General features: G+C 36.4%; 1 protein-coding gene across 6 annotated transcripts in view; it reads left to right on the top strand.

The window, feature by feature from the left end:
- The window catches only part of LOC121379375 (zinc finger MIZ domain-containing protein 1-like), a 241,183-nt gene that overhangs the window by 176,722 nt on the left and 44,407 nt on the right, over positions 1-20,054 (top strand). For 5 of the 6 annotated variants that reach the window (XM_041507961.1, XM_041507963.1, XM_041507959.1 and 2 more), the window contains one exon: positions 4,696-4,840. In XM_041507961.1, the coding sequence (XP_041363895.1) occupies positions 4,696-4,840 (145 nt within the window). Of the gene's footprint in view, positions 1-4,695; positions 4,841-18,309; positions 19,105-20,054 lie in introns of those variants that run through there. The other variant, XM_041507964.1, reaches the window with a different exon arrangement.

Below are 20,054 nucleotides of genomic sequence, written 5' to 3'. Positions count from 1 at the left end.
TAATACGTGTAAACACTCTTATAAAATAACTACTTCTTCAATTTTGACAAACTTTAAAAATTTAAGTAAATATTATTTGTAAAATAGTTTGTGTGTGTTTTAAGTTAGAACATTTTAACTAGTTTTTAATGTTGTTTTTTTTTTAATTAAGTTAAAATTTGTGATTTCTTGGGTTGTCCTGGAGAACTCGATGATAGGTACATAGATCTTCTTAATTGAAATCCTTTTTTGTTCATATAATTCCAACTGATTGTGTAATTGAAAGTTAATTGTTTGGTGCAGACAACTTATATCTGATGATCAATGATGAAACTCCACCCAATTCCCAACACTGACATGCTAGACACCAAATAACCATACAGGTAGTGTAAAATGTGCTCAGGTGTTGCTACACATACATTCCTTTCCTTTCTTTCTTTATGCTGTTGCCTTGCCTGCATAAGACTTAATGATGCGTGACATAGCTTGGTCTGGGTGTTTATTTATAAGTTACGTAAGAGTGATAGAAAAACAACACTTCTCCTCTGACTAGCACAATAGCAGGGGTCAGGCAACCTGTTTGTGCAGAGCTCAGCCAATTAACACACAGATAGATATCACCTGTAGCAATGATCACACCTGTATCCTGGTGCAGGGACATTGGCCCATGCAGGTATGTTTATACCTGTAATGGTGTATTTACCTGATTCACTAGCATGGTGCTTAGGCCACTGCAGCCTAGGGGCTGATACCTTGTGCATGTTGGTTTGTTGATTGTCCTTACCATCAGTGTATCTAACACTGAGTGAGTTTTACTTGTTTTATTTATTGATTGTCCATCGGTATCTCAAAAACAGTCAGTTTTACTGTTTTTATTTATTGATTGTCCATATCATCAGTATCTCAAACAGTGAGTTTTACTTTTCTTACAGTTTATATATCGTCAGCCTGTTAGCATAATTGCCCTAACTAATTTTTAGAGCTTGGAACAAAATGGAACAAACAGAAATTAATTCTTTAAAGATTATCTGAACAAGAACAAATAAAAAAAGAAAAGAAATCAATTAGAAATGAATTCTTTAAATATTATTTGAACAAGAACAGATAAAACAAAACATCTCCAGTATTATACATGCGTGTATGTACATATATGGCATTACTAGTATTATACATGTGTGTATGTACATGTGGTATCACTGGTATTGTACGTGCATGTGTGTACATGTGGTGTCACTGGTATTGTATGTGTACATGTGGTATCACCGGTATTGTACGTGCATGTGTGTACATGTGGCATCACCAGTATTGTACGTGCGTGTATGTACATGTGGCATCACCAGTATTGTACGTGTGTGTGTGTGTGTACATGTGACATCACCAGTATTGTAAGTGCTTGTGTGTACATGTGGTATCACTGGTATTGTACGTGCATGTGTATACATGTGGTGTCACTGGTATTGTACGTGTGCACGTGTGTACATGTGGTATCACCGGTATTGTATGTGCGTGTGTGTACATGTGGCATCACCAGTATTGTATGTGCGTGTATGTATGTACATGTGGCATCACAGGTATTATACGTGTGTGTGTATACATGTGACATCACCAGTATTGTACGTGCGTGTGTGTACATGTGGCATCACTGGTATTGTATGTGCGAGTGTGTACATGTGGCATCACCGGTATTGTACGTGCGTGTGTACGTGGCAGCACCGATATTGTACGTGCGTGTGTGTACATGTGGCATCACCAGTATTGTACATGTGTGTGTGTGTACATGTGGCATCACCGGTATTGTACATGCATGTGTGTACATGTGGCATCACCAGTATTATACGTTCGTGTGTATACATGTGGCATCACCGGTATTATACGTGGGTGTATAAATTGGTATCACCGGTATAATATGTGCGTGTGTGTACATGTGTGTGTATACATGTGGTATCACCGGTATACATGTGTGTATAAATGTGGTATCACCGGTATTATACGTGCGTGTATACATGTGGTATCACCGGTATTATACGTGTGTGTATACATGTGGTATCACCGGTATTATACATGTATGTATGTACATGTGGTATCACCAGTATTATATGTGGGTGTATATGCATGTGGTATCACCGGTATTATATGTGGATGTATATACATGTGGTATCACCGGTATACATGGGTGTATATACATGTGGTATCACCGGTATACGTATGTGTATACATATGGTATCACTAGTATTATACATGCATGTATATACATGTATATGCAAGGAGGAGGAAGAAATATTTTATTTTGCAACACAGTCAAGACAGTAAATATGGTTATTTGGCGTTATACACATGGTTGAGATAATACCTCCTAGAATATTATCACAGACTGGACTGAACAGGGATGGCTATATGTTGGAATACAATACATAAAACAGTGAATGTTTGCAATCTGAGCCAGTTTAAAAAACTTATTTCATGCCCTAGTACTGCATCCTGTTTTTATCAAAATATCCCTTGTACTTAGTCTTGTGCAGACGTTATTGAATGCATAATGATTTCACAGGATTGAATTAAACACTTAACAAGTGCTGGAAGCCATTGCTAATGAAGTGTGGGGGCAGTCTATGTGGGGTTTTTATATTCTCTGCTGTTTACAGTACCTTATAATCATTCATGAATATGGATGACACATAACTGCCATGCTTCAATAACAGCATTTAACAATCTGTTTATTTGATCTGCAATTATACGCCTCCGTTTAGCAAAAAGGGAGAAGCGAGGAGAAGTCTATTACTGACATTTATTTGATGGGGATTGTCTACTCTTGGATACTTCTCCACCGTAGAAAGCCGTGGTGTAAAATATGCAGATAATTAATTATGAGTGAGATACATAATTACGTCTATTTGCCGGCCGCGACGCTTAAACAACAGCTTGCCGCTCCTGTCAGCTGGAGGTCAGGGGAATGAAGACACATTCGAGCCGGCGGCGGATCGCGCAAATCAATGGCGCTGTGCAATAATTTAGCTTTGCTGTATCAAATATTGCAGAGAGTATTTGTCTTGTGACGGCGAATCAATAATTGAAAGCATTGGCCGCGCTGCCAATCTGTCCCTCGGTATTAAAACCGTTCCACATCTCATCATGCAATAATTACTTTGATTCGCAAGCGGAGGACGTTTTTATGTCTCAAAATAGTTTTTCTTTATTTTTAATATGTTTGAAAAAAAAATATAATGATTTCATTCATGAGATCCCATTTAAAAATCAAACAAATACAAATGTCTTTAAGTTATATTTGGATGGTTGAATGAAAACTTCATTGGTTAATTAATTAAATGGTTTTCTTCCCAGGCTGACTGGGAGAGGTCTATATTTCAGGAGGTGGTTGTGAGTAAGAATCAGGGGGGGTTGTGAGTAAGCATTGGGGAGAGGCCTATATTTCAGGGGGTGGTTGTGGGTAAGAATCAGGGGGTGGTTGTGAGTAAGCGTCGGGGGAAAATCTGTATTCCAGGGGTGGTTGTGGGAAGCATCGGGGAGAGGTCTGTATTCCAGGGGGTGGTTGTGAGTAAGCGTTGGAGAGAGGTCTATATTTTAGGGGGTGGTTGTGGGTAAGAATCAGGGGGTGGTTGTTAGTAAGCGTTGAGAAGATGTCTATATTTCAGGAGGTGGTTGTGGCTAAGATTCAGGAGGTGGTTGTGAGTAAGCGTTGGGGAGAGGTCTATATTTCAGGAGGTGGTTGTGGGTAAGATTCAGGAGGTGGTTGTAAGTAAGCGTTGGAGAGAGGTCTATTTATCAGGTGGTGGTTGTGGGTAAGATTCAGGAGGTGGTTGTGAGTAATCATTGGGGAGAGGTCTATATTTCAGGGAGTGGTTTTGGGTAAGATTCAGGAGGTGGTTGTGAGTAAGCGTTGGGGAGAGGTCTATATTTCAGGGGGTGGTTTTGAGTAAGATTCAGGAGGTGGTTGTTAGTAAGCGTTGGGGAGAGGTCTATATTTCAGGGGGTGGTTTTGGGTAAGATTCAGAGGGTGATTGTGAGTAAGTGTCGGGAAGAGATTTATATTCCAGAGGTGGTTGTGGGAAGCATTGGGAGGAGGTCTGTATTCCAGGGGGTGGTGGTGAGTAAGCGTTGGGAAGAGGTCTATATTCCAGGAAGTGGTTGTGGGTTAGATTCATGGGGTGGTTGTGAGTAAGCATCAGGGAGAGGTCTATTTTCAGGGAGTGGTTGTGGGTAATAAAAGTTATGTTTTTTGTTTTGTTTAACGACACCACTAGAGCACATTAATCATCAGCTATTGTATGTCAAACATTTGGTATTTTTGCACTTGTGGTTTTGTTACTGTAAACTAGATTAATATTGTGATGTTTTTTTTTCTCCTCAAGTAAACATCTTAGTGCATGTTAGTGACGTGTAAATTTACCAAACAACTGTTGGTATCTACAATGTGTATCTGCAATTTGAATAAAGCATGCATATACATTTCATGATGAGGTTAGGTGTGAACGATGTGAAATTTATACGCATACATCCCTCCCCCCTTCCCCCAGTTTGCACTATTCAGATCTGGCTTGTTTCGTGAAAAAGGGTTAAACAACCTAACAATGATTCATGAAAAAATCTATTTCAGCCTTGTTATAACACCTTTTGGACTCTCTCTTATACAGAGATAGGAAGTTAAGTACATTAGATTAGTTTGCGTTCACAATTTAATTTTGTTTGTTTTGTTTGCAGGACAACTGACATCGTGGTGTGAAGAGCTAGGCCGGTCGTTGTTACTGCGTCACCAGAAGAGCCGGCCGGCATCCGAGCTGTGTAAGGGACCACCACCCGGCATGCACCCGCAGATGCAGAACAAGATGCAGCAGGTGCACCCTGGGTAAGTCTTCAATGTAGACGATGACTTGTCGTTAGCTCTGCTTTCACTAACCTTGAGGAAACCATTTGACTGGTTCCCGATTTGGTCATGCTTTCCTTGTTTGACACCCAATAGTCGATGAGATTTGAGTTTTTGTATCATTTGGAGTGTCATTAAACGTCCGTCCGTCCATCCATCCATCCATCCACTCATCCAGTCATCCATCCATCCATCCATCAATCCATCCATTTTTGGTTTAACATGAACTGTATAACCAATCTGGTTAATGTCTTCCTACTTGATCTGATCAACAACCCCTCTCCACCTCCTTTACCACCCCTGTATGAAGATACATAATGCCCCAACAACCCCTCTGCACCCCTGTTCTCCCTTCATACTTAATGCCTCAACAACCCCATCTCTGTACCACCCCTGTTTTCTCCTCATGTATAATGACTTGACAACCCCACCCACCATTGTGGTGTACATATTTTTATTGATGACCCCTGAAATAAATCTCAATTGACCCTTCTTAATGGCTGTTTTTTGTTCCTGGATCTTGTTTCCTTACTCATTATAATATAAAAAGTTATTTATACACTACAGAGTACTTCTTGACCAACCCACTGGTAAAAAGGTGGGTTGAGGTACAGTGAGTACTTCTTGACCAACCCACTGGTAAAAAGGTGGGTTGAGGTACAGTGAGTACTTCTTGACCAACCCACTGGTAAAAAGGTGGGTTGAGGTACAGTGAGTACTTCTTGACCAACCCACTGGTAAAAAGGTGGGTTGAGGTACAGTGAGTACTTCTTGACCAACCCACTGGTAAAAAAGGTGGGTTGAGATAAAGTGAGTACTTCTTGACCAACCCACTGGTAAAAAGGTGGGTTGAGGTACATGGCCACCAGCGGTTTACGTTTCTGACAGGGTGACAGACGTCTGTGACAGATCACTACATTTAATAGACATTGGTTCAGTTTAATATATTTGATCTTTGTTACATATAAATGTACATGTGGTGAAAGCTGTTGAAATTCTGCAACTATTAAGAAGCTACCTATTGTAACAGGCCATTGTCTGTAGTCCTTCCCATTCTCTGTGAATATATAAATATTTTGGAATATTTTGGAAAAATAAAACTTTTTGTGTGCAATATAAATAAACAATCGGTTCAGAAGTAAAAAGATTGTAATGCATACCATAGTAAGAAAATGATATTCACCGTTGGGAAGGATTATAGATAACTACAAACCTCTTTAAAGCAGACATTTGTCTTAAAGTCTCTTTGTTCCAGCCAATGTGCTAAGACTGGTATATCAAAGGCCACAGTATTCATGTACTATCCTGTCTGTGGCATGATACATATATAAAAGACCTCTTGTTACTAAAGGAAAAATGTAGCAGGTTTCCTCTCTAAGACTATATGTCAAAATTTCTAATAGTTTAATACCCAATAGCTGATGATTAATAAATCAATGTGCTCTAGTGGTGGTGTTAAACAAAACAAACTTCTTCCTTTCTAAAACTATATGTCAAATTTACCAAAATGTTTGACATCCAATAGCTGATGGTTAATAAATCAATGTGCTCTAGTGGTGTCATTAAACAACCTTTAACAGCCTGTGACAGATCATTAAAAGACATGTGATTTTAAAAAAACCCACCCTGAAATGTACATACAGTTCAACCTGTTGAAGTTTTGTAACTACTAAGAAACTACCTGTTTCAACAGGCCAGATGATCTAGATAACTATAAACTGACCTCTTTAATGCAACCATCTGTCTTAAACAGTCTCATTTTGATTCTTATTGAACAGGTGACTATTTAGCAAAGGGCTTAATTTACATGTTTGGCAATGTTCCATTAGTGTTTAAAGATTTAAAATTGTCTGATTGCAGTTTTACTATACACTAAACTGTCTGTTGCATAACAACTTGACAGCAAGCCAAGTCTAAGTTACAAAAATGTGAAACAAAATTGTGAATCAAATATATTCCGTATCCCACCAAATACATGTATGATTATGTTACTATATATACATATCATGTTATAATATATCTTGTTGTGATATATCTTGATATAATACATTATATCTTGTTATATTCACAGAGCTGTACTATATTAAGCCTAGTTCATCCACTGTTGTTCGTGCCACATGGCATATTAAATGTAGGTTTGTTCAACAAGCCTCTGATGTGTAAAGTATCACGAATCCTCTTGTATCTATGGAAACTAATTACCCAGTAGCCTTAGTTTACCACACTGCTGTATCGCCTCAGAATCACTTGATATTGCAAAGCTGGCACTTGTACAATATGCCACTCATAGTTAAAGGGAGATAACTGCTAATTATGTTAGGATTTCCGTTTAAGATGCATCAAACAATGAAAGAAAGGGAGAGAGATGAGAAAAAGACAGAGAGAGAGAGAGAGAGAGAGAGAGAGAGAGAGAGAGAGAGAGAGAGAGAGAATTAGGAAAAAGATTAAAGAAAAAGATTTTATAATGATGAATTTAAAAAAAAAAATTCATTATTTGTTTTAGATTTTATAATGATGAATTATTATTTTTTTCATTACTGTTAAAAACAGTTTGGTGATTAAGAGGTAAGAATAAAAGGAAAATAATAATAGTTTTGGAGAGTTTACATAGTGGGTTACACAGACTGCTAGGGAACTGCCGCTTGTAAGCTGACATAGATAAAGCAGGAGCGATGGAGTTGAGATATTTTATCAGTCTGATCTGCTGGTTACACTCAAGTGTTCACAGATAATGAATGAATCTATCACATGCTGGCCATTACCGGCATCTTAATGAATGAACCAACCGCTAGCTAGACAGACTTTTTTGTTTGACGGTTGCTGTTAACAGTTTACTTTCATCACTGATCCTGTAGATTATGTGTGGTTTTAAACTTTTTTACATTAGAACTGGAGTGAATCACTAATTTTTTATTATAAAAATAAACATTTTCAGACCATTTACTTTTATTAAATTTGGAGTGGGATTTACTGGACTTGTAAGAATCAGTTTAAAAAAAAATCTTTTTGGTTTCTAGAATTTGGGGATGTTTTTAAGAATTTGGGGTTGGATTTGATGCAGGAGACATTTAGAAGCAAAGCAGGACATTTGTTTTCTTTCTTTCTAAATAATAGAATGAAACCATCTGTACATAAAGGAAATGATCACCTCTCACCACAATGGCCATCAATAGGAACCATTTTATAATTTTATTTTCTCTTCCTTTTTTGTAAATCTATTGTCTCTTTGTTCGTGTGAAGTTCACAAGCTAGGGAAGTGGCCGTGCAGTGAGAAAGAAGTTAGTGCCCGGTGTCTCGCGGCCAGCCAAGCGTGCACAACACGCGCCACTGACAAAGACAGCTCTATCACGGCTCACCCAATGTGTAGAGCAGGTCCGAGTCGCTGGCTGTGACTGAATCCTTGCCGCTGTCATCATGATGACAGGGAACACTTTGTTTTCAAAATCTTGATTAGCGATATTTCTTGTCAATTAAAAATTGATTAGCAACTACTGTTTAATGTTTTAAACTTGTGTAGCGATCTCTGAAACTTCCATAGCGAATCGCAACATGACACGGAACAAAGTATTCTGTGGATGATGATGATGATGATGATGATGACTGTGTCACACGTGTATTTTTTTGTCACACATGTATTTTCTTATGTGTGTCACCTGTATTTCTTGTGTCACATGTGTATTTCTTGTGTCACACCTGTCTTTCTTGTGTCACACGTGTATTTCTTATGTCACATGTGTATTTCTTGTGTCACATGTGTATTTCTTGTGTCACACCTGTATTTACATCTGTATTTCTTGTGTCACATGTGTATTTCTTGTGTCACACGTGTATTTCTTGTGACCCACCTGTATTTCTTGTGTCACACGTGTATTTCTTGTGTCACACCTGTATTTCTTGTGTCACATGTATTTCTTGTGTCACACCTATATTTCTTGTGTCACGTGTATTTCTTTGTCACGTGTGTATTTCTTGTGTCACACCTGTATTTCTTGTCACACGTGTATTTCTTGTGTCACACGTGTATTTCTAGTGTCACACATGTATTTCTTGTGTCACGTGCGTATTTCTTGTGTCACACCTGAATTTCTTGTGTCACACTGGTCAGTATTTCTAGTGTATTTCTTGTGTCACAGGTATTTCTTGTGTCACACATGTATTTCCTGTGTCACACGTGTATTTCTCATGTCACACGTGTATTTCATGTGTCAAACGTGTATTTCATGTGTCACACATGTATTTGTCTCGTACAGTTCATCATATACACTATTATCTCACTCAAACTGGCCCCTGGTTACCGATTTCTTTATATTTATCAACTTGATATGTAAATATAAATACATATTCTAATTAATTTTAAATGAAAATTATTCAGTTTAAACCAAAAAACCCCACTTTCCCCACACAATTCCCCACACCTTAAAACCCAAGCAAAAAGTCACACCTAGTGAAACCTTATAAAATGATTCAGTACTTCTTGGTTAATAATTTTGTGATATTTCAAATGTAAGATGTTTTGAAAAGATATTTTAATTCTGAAAAATGAGTTTTATATATTGGATTTTGGGCTATATATTACATTTGATATACCTGCTATGTACCTCGGTAATATACCTGCTATGTACCTCGGCAATATACCTGCTATGTACCTCGGCAATATACCTGCTATGTACCTCGGCAATATACCTGCTATGTACCTCAATAAATATACAAATATGCATTTGATTTGGACTTGATATATATTTTGGACTATCTCACACATTTAATACCCAAGTAATAATTCTTCTGCATGATATATTTAAAATAAATAACTATTCTCCTGTATATGTGATCTAGTTTAACAAAGTAATTGTTCTGTTCTTAAAAATGTAACCAATATGTTTTTTAATTTATAAAAAACGTATAGTGTTAAAATTAAAAATGCTATAAAGATTAAAATTATTTTACTAACTTTAGACTGACACCACTTTAAAAACTAAATGACTAAGACAAACAGGTAGGAGACTTTATTACTGGACAGTATAAATGGGATTGCCTGTGGTTTACGTATTTCTTCTTCCTGTTGATCTGCCAACTGAAATTTGCATCAGCCTACTATTATTGACTGAGGTTAATATGGTGTGTTGTAGTGGAGGAAAACCATGACTAAAACCTGTCATAACACTGATCAGTTTGACAGCAATGAGGAAAACCATTGTCGTCTGTATGTGTAAACGTGAATCAGTTGTTTGCCAAGCACCTTTATGTTGAATGCAGCTTGCTCGTATGACCTTTGACCTCTGATCAGTTCATGGGTGAGTCCATTTCAAGGAGAGAGGCGAGAGGCTGGCAGGGATAAGGGGCTAGAGAGATATGTCACTATAAATAGACACAAACTGCAGACAAAGATTTCGAGATAATTTGATTACTGTGTTAAACTGTCTGGGGTTGATGGTGTCATTTAGACAGTATCATGCTTCAGCAATGGAAGATAACAGCAACTAGGTGGGGTAAGGGGGGTGGGTATATATTAATTTAAAAAAAAAAGAAATTGTGGGCAATGCATTATCTTTATAGTGGGGGTAACAATGCCCATGCTCACCTCACCCCCACCTGTGTCATAGCAATACTGATGGGGACTCTTCTCTCCCTCCCTCCCTCCTCGTCGTCCCCCCCACCCCCACCCCCGTGTTTTTGTTGTGTTGTGGAAATATCTTTATTGGCTCCATCTGCCGTGGTTTCCTGCAGCTATGCTTGAAGCACAAAGTGGATGATTATATGCGGGTTTTGTCCACAGCAAAATGAGTCTATAATAAGCTTGAAAACATGTTGATGATGTTCATTATCTCGTTATTTAATATGGAGGAGAGAGAATTAATTTAACATGCATGTCTTAATTTAACATACATGTACATTGTATGAATTTAACATACATCATGGCTTCTAGATTATTGGCTAGTGGCTAGTGATATTCAATGTTGGGCTAGTAAACAACTACTATTGCCATGCCTGACAGTTAGTGAATTTGTTTTTGTCAAATGTCGCAGTTAAGTCTTATTTTGTAAATTTCAGTATACTGTGCCCTCAACCCCCACCACTAAAATAAAGTAGGGCTAGTGAATTTTTAATCGTGGCAAGTAAATAATTTTTTTTACTAATCCCATGGCTAGTGGATTTTATAAAAATTCTAAAAGCCCTGTTATATGTATTAATTTAACATATGTACCTGTATAAACTTAACATACACAACATACATGTACATGTGTTAATTTAACATTGCATTAATTTGACATATATGTACCTGTATAAACTTAACATACACAACATACATGTACATGTGTTAATTTAACATTGCATTAATTTGACATATATGTACCTGTATAAACTTAACATACACAACATACATGTACATGTGTTAATTTAACATTGCATTAATTTGACATATATGTACCTGTATAAACTTAACATACACAACATACATGTACATGTGTAACATTGCCTGTATAAACTTAACATACACAACATACATGTACATGTGTTAATTTAACATTGCATTAATTTGACATATATGTACCTGTATAAACTTAACATTTGTACATGTGTTAATTTAACATTGCATTAATTTGACATATATGTACCTGTATAAACTTAACATACACAACATACATGTACATGTGTTAATTTAACATTGCATTAATTTGACATATATGTACCTGTATAAACTTAACATACACAACATACATGTACATGTGTTAATTTAACATTGCATTAATTTGACATATATGTACCTGTATAAACTTAACATACACAACATACATGTACATGTGTTAATTTAACATTGCATTAATTTGACATATATGTACCTGTATAAACTTAACATACACAACATACATGTACATGTATTAATTTAACATTGCATTAATTTGACATATATGTACCTGTATAAACTTAACATACACAACTTACATGTACATGTTTTAATTTAACATTGCATTAATTTGACATATTTGTACCTGTATAAACTTAACATACACAACATACATGTACATGTGTTAATTTAACATTGCATTAATTTGACATATATGTACCTGTATAAACTTAACATACACAACATACATGTACATGTGTTAATTTAACATTGCATTAATTTGACATATATGTACCTGTATAAACTTAACATACACAACTTACATGTACATGTATTCATTTAACATTGCATTAATTTGACATATTTGTACCTGTATAAACTTAACATACACAACATACATGTACATGTGTTAATTTAACATTGCATTAATTTGACATATATGTACCTGTATAAACTTAACATACACAACATACATGTACATGTGTTAATTTAACATTGCATTAATTTGACATATATGTACCTGTATAAACTTAACATACACAACTTGCATGTACATGTATTAATTTAACAATAATATTAAGACACCAAATAGCTGTAATTTAAAATGGGCTGGGGTGCTGGTGAAAAATAATAAACCTTTCTTAATAATAATAGCATTTATACCATGTACTCAAAACCTGTACTTATATACACACATATTAATAGACATCTTGTAGCCGAATATTCTGTTTTGAAAAGCCGACCTGTAAACTGATTGGCTTATTGTGGAGTTTAACCCTGACTGGTATTGCTCTCTCCCACTGTGCCTGGAACAAAGTGAGGTGAGCTGACCCATAAAACGATTATGTAATCCTTTCTGCACCAGCTTGCCTTGGTATGGGGCCCTTTGGGAGCTGCATACCTCGCACTAATAAACTTGTCAGTGTGGCTATGCCAGTGACCGATTTTAATCTCACTTTGTTTGCTTTCTTACTTAACGATTTTAATAGCAGCACTTTTGAAAGTTAACATTTGTTCAAGTATATATCCCTGTTTATGTTTATTAGTCACCAGCTGTTACTGTTAGGAGTGAGGTCTGGCTCAGTTGGTAGAGTGCTTGCCTGAGGTGTGTGCATCGTAGGATCAAAACTCCTTAGTGGAACTATTCTCTGAGATTGTTTTTTCTGTTCTAGCCAGTACCCTATGATTTGTAAACAAAGGCTGTGGTATGTCCTGTCCTCTCTCTGGGAAAGTTCATTAAAAGATCCCTTGCTGCTAATATAAAATCTAAGGGTTTTTCTCAAAGCCTATGTCAGGATTGCCAAATGTTTAACAACCAATAGCCAATGATTAATAAATCAATGTGCTCTAGTGGTGTCATTAGACAAAGCAAATTTTAACTGTTACAGTTAGGTTTCACATACTATATGTAGTAGTTGAAATAATCACTTGTCCGTTTGTCCTGACAAATGAAAATGTGCTTGGACAAACAATTTTTACTCAGTGGTTGTGCTATGGACAAGTAAAACATTTTCAATGCAGTTTCATTTTGAGCAGTAAAACACATTGTCCTTGCACTTAATGAAACAAACCATTTATTTGGACACGTGAAAATATTGACAGACAGGTAGATGTCTAGATGTACTTGTCCGGTGGACTAGTGAAAATATTGACAGACAGGTAGATGTCTAGATGTACTTGTCCGGTGGCCTAGTGAAACTTTGTTATTTCTATTGCTGATATGTAACACAGAGTTGAAGTCTTTTTAAACGACAAATTTGTTTTACTTAACAATGTGTTTTTTAATGTCAACATCAAGGCTTCTTTTAGGTTCAGTTAATCTAAAAGTAAAACAAAGATGAAGAGAAAATACACATTACTTGTATAAAAAAAATGTAGTGCAATCTTTTGAAGAGACACTTTGTTTTTAATCCAAACTTAACAAACGTTATCTCTCGCCCGGCTCTTTAAAATGTTTTGTTACTGTCTGTTATTTTGTTATATATTGCTGTTGCTCTTCTAATACTTACCGTTGGTTGATACCCAGTGGCTGTATTTTGGGGCTAGGCAAACATAAAACAATTCTTTGCTCTTTCATTCATGCATTCATCATTCATTTGTTAATTCATTCGTAACTGGGGCAAAATATCTGTAAAATATTTCTACCTGTTTACAGTGAGTTACCTCCCTTGCACAGTTAGTGCTTGACATAATAATAGAGGTGAGATCTGGTAGCTGCTGATTAAACAATGTGCTGGGGTGTCAAACAGTTCTGTTAATAAGATGAAACAGTTTCTCCACTGGTTTATCAGCCACAAGTCATCATCAGGTGAATTTTTTCTGAAACGTTCAACTTACAAAACCCCCAAAACCACACAAACCATTTCCTGATTCTCCTAGTCCCAGCCAAATTAATGTTCCAATGAAACTTTTAAACTATTTTTATTAATAGCCCGTCGTTGTTTGTTTGAAAAGACACTGAATCGGAGTCGAAGCTTTCCCGCACCGTTCGACGGGCCACCAGGGGGAGCTGCCTGTTTGAGGAACTCTTGTCCGAGTGCAGACTTGGCGCGTCTTCCTGGCAAATATTTAAAAATGCTCTAACTTGCTGTCAGAGGAGTCAACATGGCCATGTTTTGTGGTACCGCGGGCCGACACGTGAGGCTGGTGGTTTGCACTCAGCCGCTCCATTGATCTCCTGTGCAACTGGGCACGGTCTTCTTGTCGTCAACTTTTGCACTTTTGAGTCACAAATCATCGCCCTAGATTCGTCCGTGTCTGTCTATGTGCTGAGGTGTTGTGTGATCAACGTTCTTTTCCATTCCTATGTCTGTACTAACTCAAACAAATTATTGGACTTCTTTAATATCAATATGTTTATTATAATATATGATATGGATTGTATAGTACAGTCTTTTGTAATTTATTAATATCAATATATTTATTATAATATATGATATGGATTGTATAGTACAGTCTTTTGTAATTTATTAATATCAATATGTTTATTGTAATATATGATACGGATTGTATAGTACAGTCTTTTGTAATTTATTAATATCAATATGTTTATTGTGATATATGATACGGATTGTATAGTACAGTCTATTGTAATTTATTCAATTAGCTCTAGTGGGGTTGTTAAAAAAGAGTTTAACTACATGATATGATACTGTTTGTGTAATACAGTCTATTGTAATTATTAATATTTGTATATTTATTGATAACATATCCTGATAAGCACTTGGCTGAGTCATGGTTAGTCTAGAATCAATCTTTACTTAACATGACACAGGATGCCCAAATCATAACAGCATTTTCATAACACCCATCCCTAATTATGAAGCATTAACAATTAAAATGGCAACAAGACTGTTTATTGTGAAACATTCAGATATTTTTTTTTTACACATTCAGATATATTTTTTCACACATTTAACTTTAATCAAAGCCAATATATTTGTTGTGCTGGGGTATTGTTAAACATTACTTCACTACATCTATGGAAATGAGCAACATAGCAACATATACATACATTATAGAAGCAATGTTTGTTGATTTTTATGGAAGCATGTTGATACTTATGGAAGCATGTTTGTCGAGTGACTGGTAACAACCTGTTTATGGTGTTACCTGTAAAATGTTTATTGTTTCTAATGTAAATAGTTTGTTTTTGATCACCTGCCAAGTGTGTGTAGCTGGTTCGTGTGTGTGTAGCTGGTTTGTATGTGTGTGTGTGTGTGATTGTTATCTAATAGACGGTGTCACACCCAGTCTTCCGAGTCTTCTCCTTTGACCTCAGTCAAAAAACCCAGTGAGTGTGTGAGTGAGTGAGTGTGAGCTATCACCTACACATTCACTCTCTGACCCACTTACACACTTTGTATATTTATATATCTACATACATGTTCTTGGCTGCCAGCCAGTTGTAACACTTTTCTAACACTTGTATCATGCTGTAATTGACTTTTACTTGTTTCTGTTCTGTTTGTCTTTGTTTAATCTCAGTGCTTGCGTAATGAACTCTCCACTGTCCCTGATATTGGTGTCATTTGATGAGATGAAAGATTAAAAACTTTATTGCATATAAAACTTTCCACATATGGAACTGGATGCAAAACATGTTACATACACGTACAAACAAGACACACACAAACCTCATACTATTGTGACTAAATAAGGACTAATGTACAATCATGAACAAACTTGCACAGGCTGGATTTTGGTTTTGCATAATGAATATAAATTGTTCTTGCATACTAATACTTATTTGATTGATTGATGGATTGATTGATTGATTGATTGGTCGATAGTAAGCAAACATTCCTTTCCTTTCTTCCAAATAAATACACCTGTGCTTAGCAGACACCTGTCTTGATAGACCACCTTTCTTATTATCCTGCCAAGCACCTGAGCATAACCTCTGTGTGACCTTTCATTGACCCTGGGTCATTCTGAACACTACTGACAGCTATCAACAAAAGACAACAATTTTACTACATAAATTATACATTTTACAGTAATCATTGGAAAATGTGTACAGCGAAGTACCTTAAAACTGGACCCTCTTTAAAACGGATACCTCTTATAACCAGACTTTTTTAGTTTGTTTTTGGGTGTCCGGTTTAGAAGGGTTTAACCGTATTTCACAATAAAATATATTTAAAACAATAAAGTGAAACCTGTGGTAAGCAGCCATTAAAAGTTGGTATAAAGAGTTGCCTTTTAAGACCAGTGGTTGCTTACTACAGGTCACATTATTAAAAAAAATTATACTACATTAGATGATATGTGATAATAAAAATGTGGCCTTTTAGCACAGGTGGCTGCTTAATACAGGTGGCTGCTAGTTCAGGTTTGAGTGTGTATGCAAATGTAATAAAAATACATATTGACCTCTGTTAAGCAACAACTTATTTTAAAAGGTCATTTTGTTTCTGTTGTTGATCAGTTTAGATACCACACTGTTTAGATACCACTTACTGTCTCCAAAATTATCAACAGTACAATTTGACCTTTACCAATTTGACCATTTCAAAACAACTGATTTCCTCAAGATGCCATGTTCTAAATAAATATTGCTATATATAGTAGGACAAGTTTGTAAATGGACGCCATGAGATCAATAGGCACAGATCAATAACTCTGCAGCAAGTTCGATATTGTTTTCTTGAAAAGTATTTAATAATGTATTATGTAATAATGCCGACAGGGTTAGGTTTTTTTGGGGTTTTTTAACTGGGAGCGAGTTTACTGGTCATGACATGACATGACAATGTTCAGTCTTATGCCAGTAGACAGTCAAACCTGTCTTAACAGGTCACCATGGAAGCATTAAAAATGACATTTTAGGGCAAAACCCTATATTTACCATATGTGATACATTCATTATAACATGTGTATAATAATACTTGTATGCCACAGGCAGTCTCAATGCTACATTCATTGTAACATGTGTATAACAATACTTGTATGCCATTGGCAGTCTCAATGCTGGTGTGGGTGGGTGGGTGTTGTAGTAGTTTGTGTCTTCTCTGAGACTCATCACAGTTGACACCTAATGACCTTTCAGCCGTTATCTGTGCAGTTCATTTAGGGTTTGTTTTGTTCATTTGTTGCCCATAAATACATTGCCAATGACTGGACCCAGTAGGTGATTAATGGCAGCATACATCACACACCTACTAACGTTACCAGCTAATTCACCAGTCAACACAACAAATTGATTTCCTTATGGCTAAGAATTATCATGGCAACTCAATTTCATTAGAATTTTTTTTGGAAAAAATAGAAAGATTATTGTTTAAGAAAAGATGACAATTTTAAAGCAAAACATAATAAATATGACTATTAACTACTAAAATGATATATTTTTTAGACAAGTGAATTTATTAATAAAATAGAAATGAAAGAAAAATATATTTTATGATGTCTCAGCACATTTTTAGCCATTGCTGTTGGGTGTGTTTATTGTATGTTGAATTAAATTGGCTGTATTGATGTAAATTAGACCTTTGAGCAGTCATTATGTAATCTTGAATGTATTGATAATTAATAAAAGGCTGGTAAAGGAATATTTGTTTAATGACACCTCAGCACATTTTGAATTTTAGCTATCTGGTGTTCAACAATACAGTTTACTTTGACACTTGACAGATCACGGCCAAGTCAATACAAATGTGATACAAATTGAATGTTATGAAGATGTAAATATCATTAGTAGGTGACTTGTGGCATATTGATGTAAATTAGACATATTTTGAGCAGTTGATGTAAATGTTGAATTTATTGATAAATAATAAAAAGGCTAGTATTAAAGAAAATTTTGCTTATTGACACCTCTGCACATTTTTAACTCGGTTTATCTGGTGTGTGTCAGATAGGTATAGGGTTATTTTGACACTTGCCAGATAACCAACAAGTCAGTACAAATACAAACTGCATGTACAGGAGATGTAACTGAGACATATTATTACGAGTAGTTGACTTGTCGAATATTGATGTTAATTAGACATGTTTTCAACAGTGGATGTGTGGTGTTGAATTTATTGACAAATAGTAAAAGGTTAGTAATGGAATATTTGCTTGCTGGCACCTCAGCACATTGTAAACTATGGTGTGTAATATATAGTTTATTTTGACTCTTGTTAACAACAAGCAACACCAAGTCAAAACAGATACAAAATGAATGTATTGGCAGTGTAAACTATACGTGTTATTACCAGTAGTTGACTTGTGGCATGTGTGTGAGTTTCCTGGTCTTGCCTTTAAGCCTGTGTGACGTCAGCGGCTAAAGAGAAAGGCGACAGACACAAATAATGCAATTGGCCTCTGATTGGCCGTATCAAGCACCCTCCATACCATGTGGGCTGTATTACCTGAATCATTAACTTGCCTGGTGGAAGGGTCTAGGACACGAGCTATCAGCTGACTGTCAACTAACAACCTGGTGTTCTAACTAACCGCCAGCCAGTCAGCCATTTGAACACAGAGAGAGAGTGAGAGAGAGACACACACACACAGGCAACCAGCTTACAGCTCTACAGGCCAAACAGAGGCTAAACAACGACAGCCGTTAGAAAGAGTGGAAAATATACTGGCTCTGAACAACAAACACTGGAGGAGAGTGTACTGGCAGTGAGGAGGAGGAGGAGATAGTGCGGGAGGTTGGCATGCACAGCATATGTGATAAATGGGCCACCACTAAATGTGGCCGCTTCTTTCACATGGCTTTGTCTTTTCATCATCAGTCTTGTTGTTGTCTTCCTTGCCTTGTTGCTGTTCGTGTGACCACCGGAGATACGTACCCTGCGAAGCCTGGGATCTCCACCTGATGAGAGCGGTTGAGTGGCATCACGGTTTGCATGGAAACACCGTCTGAAGCGACCAGCTTAGCTGGGGCCATCGAACTGGCCATACTCAGGTTACTTATCTGGTTTTTCCTTCCTTTTTTTTTAAAACTCAATATATATACAACTTACTCTTGTGTGTATAGGTAAGGTGTGTGTGTGTGTTTTTAAATTTGTTTTTAGGTTTAGGTGTGTTAGGGTTGTGGGTAGTGTTAGTGGGTGTGTGTATGTAGGTGTTTATGTGTGTGTGGGTTGTTGGTGTAATCAAAGTTAGTCGGTAACAGACATGATACAAAATTGTTTGTTAGTGTCATCTGTTGCTGTAGATCACAGTCTGTTGTATATCGGTGTTAGGTTGACTGTAGGTTGTTGTATATCGGTGTTAGGTTGACTGTAGGGTATTATATATCAGTGTTAGGTTGACTGTAGGTTGTATATCGGTGTTCGGTTGACTGTAGGTTGTTGTATATCGGTGTTAGGTTAACTAGGTTGTTGTATATCAGTGTTAGTTTAACTAGGTTGTTGTATATCAGTGTTAGGTTGACTGTAGGGGGTTGTATATCGGTTTTAGGTTGACTGTAGGTTGTTGTATATCAGTGTTAGGTTGACTGTAGGTTATTATATATCAGTGTTAGGTTTACTGTAGGTTGTATATCGGTGTTTGGTTGACTGTAGGTTGTTATATATCGGTGTTAGGTTAACTAGGTTGTTGTATATGGGTTGTTCTCAGAAAAGGTGGTTCGTTATGGCTTGGTCGTTTTGAAAGATCGTAATATTTTTTTATTTCATGCTATTGGTCAACTTGCAATTGTGTCATGATGATGGTATAATAAAGAGACAGGATAAACAAAATCAACAACTTGTGTGGTCTTGTTTCTTTGTAAACTGAAGAATTATGGTAAAATGATGTATAAAAAACATGGCCGATTTGTGACATGCTGACCGGTCTGTTGAACACGATGCAATTACATCGACTAAACACAATGGGTTTGGTTTAAATACAACACAGAAACCTTTGGAAGAA

Source organism: Gigantopelta aegis, chromosome 8 (assembly GCF_016097555.1).
Source record: "Gigantopelta aegis isolate Gae_Host chromosome 8, Gae_host_genome, whole genome shotgun sequence".
In the NCBI taxonomy this organism is placed as follows: domain Eukaryota; kingdom Metazoa; phylum Mollusca; class Gastropoda; order Neomphalida; family Peltospiridae; genus Gigantopelta; species Gigantopelta aegis.
This window is presented reverse-complemented; position numbering and strand designations above follow the sequence as displayed.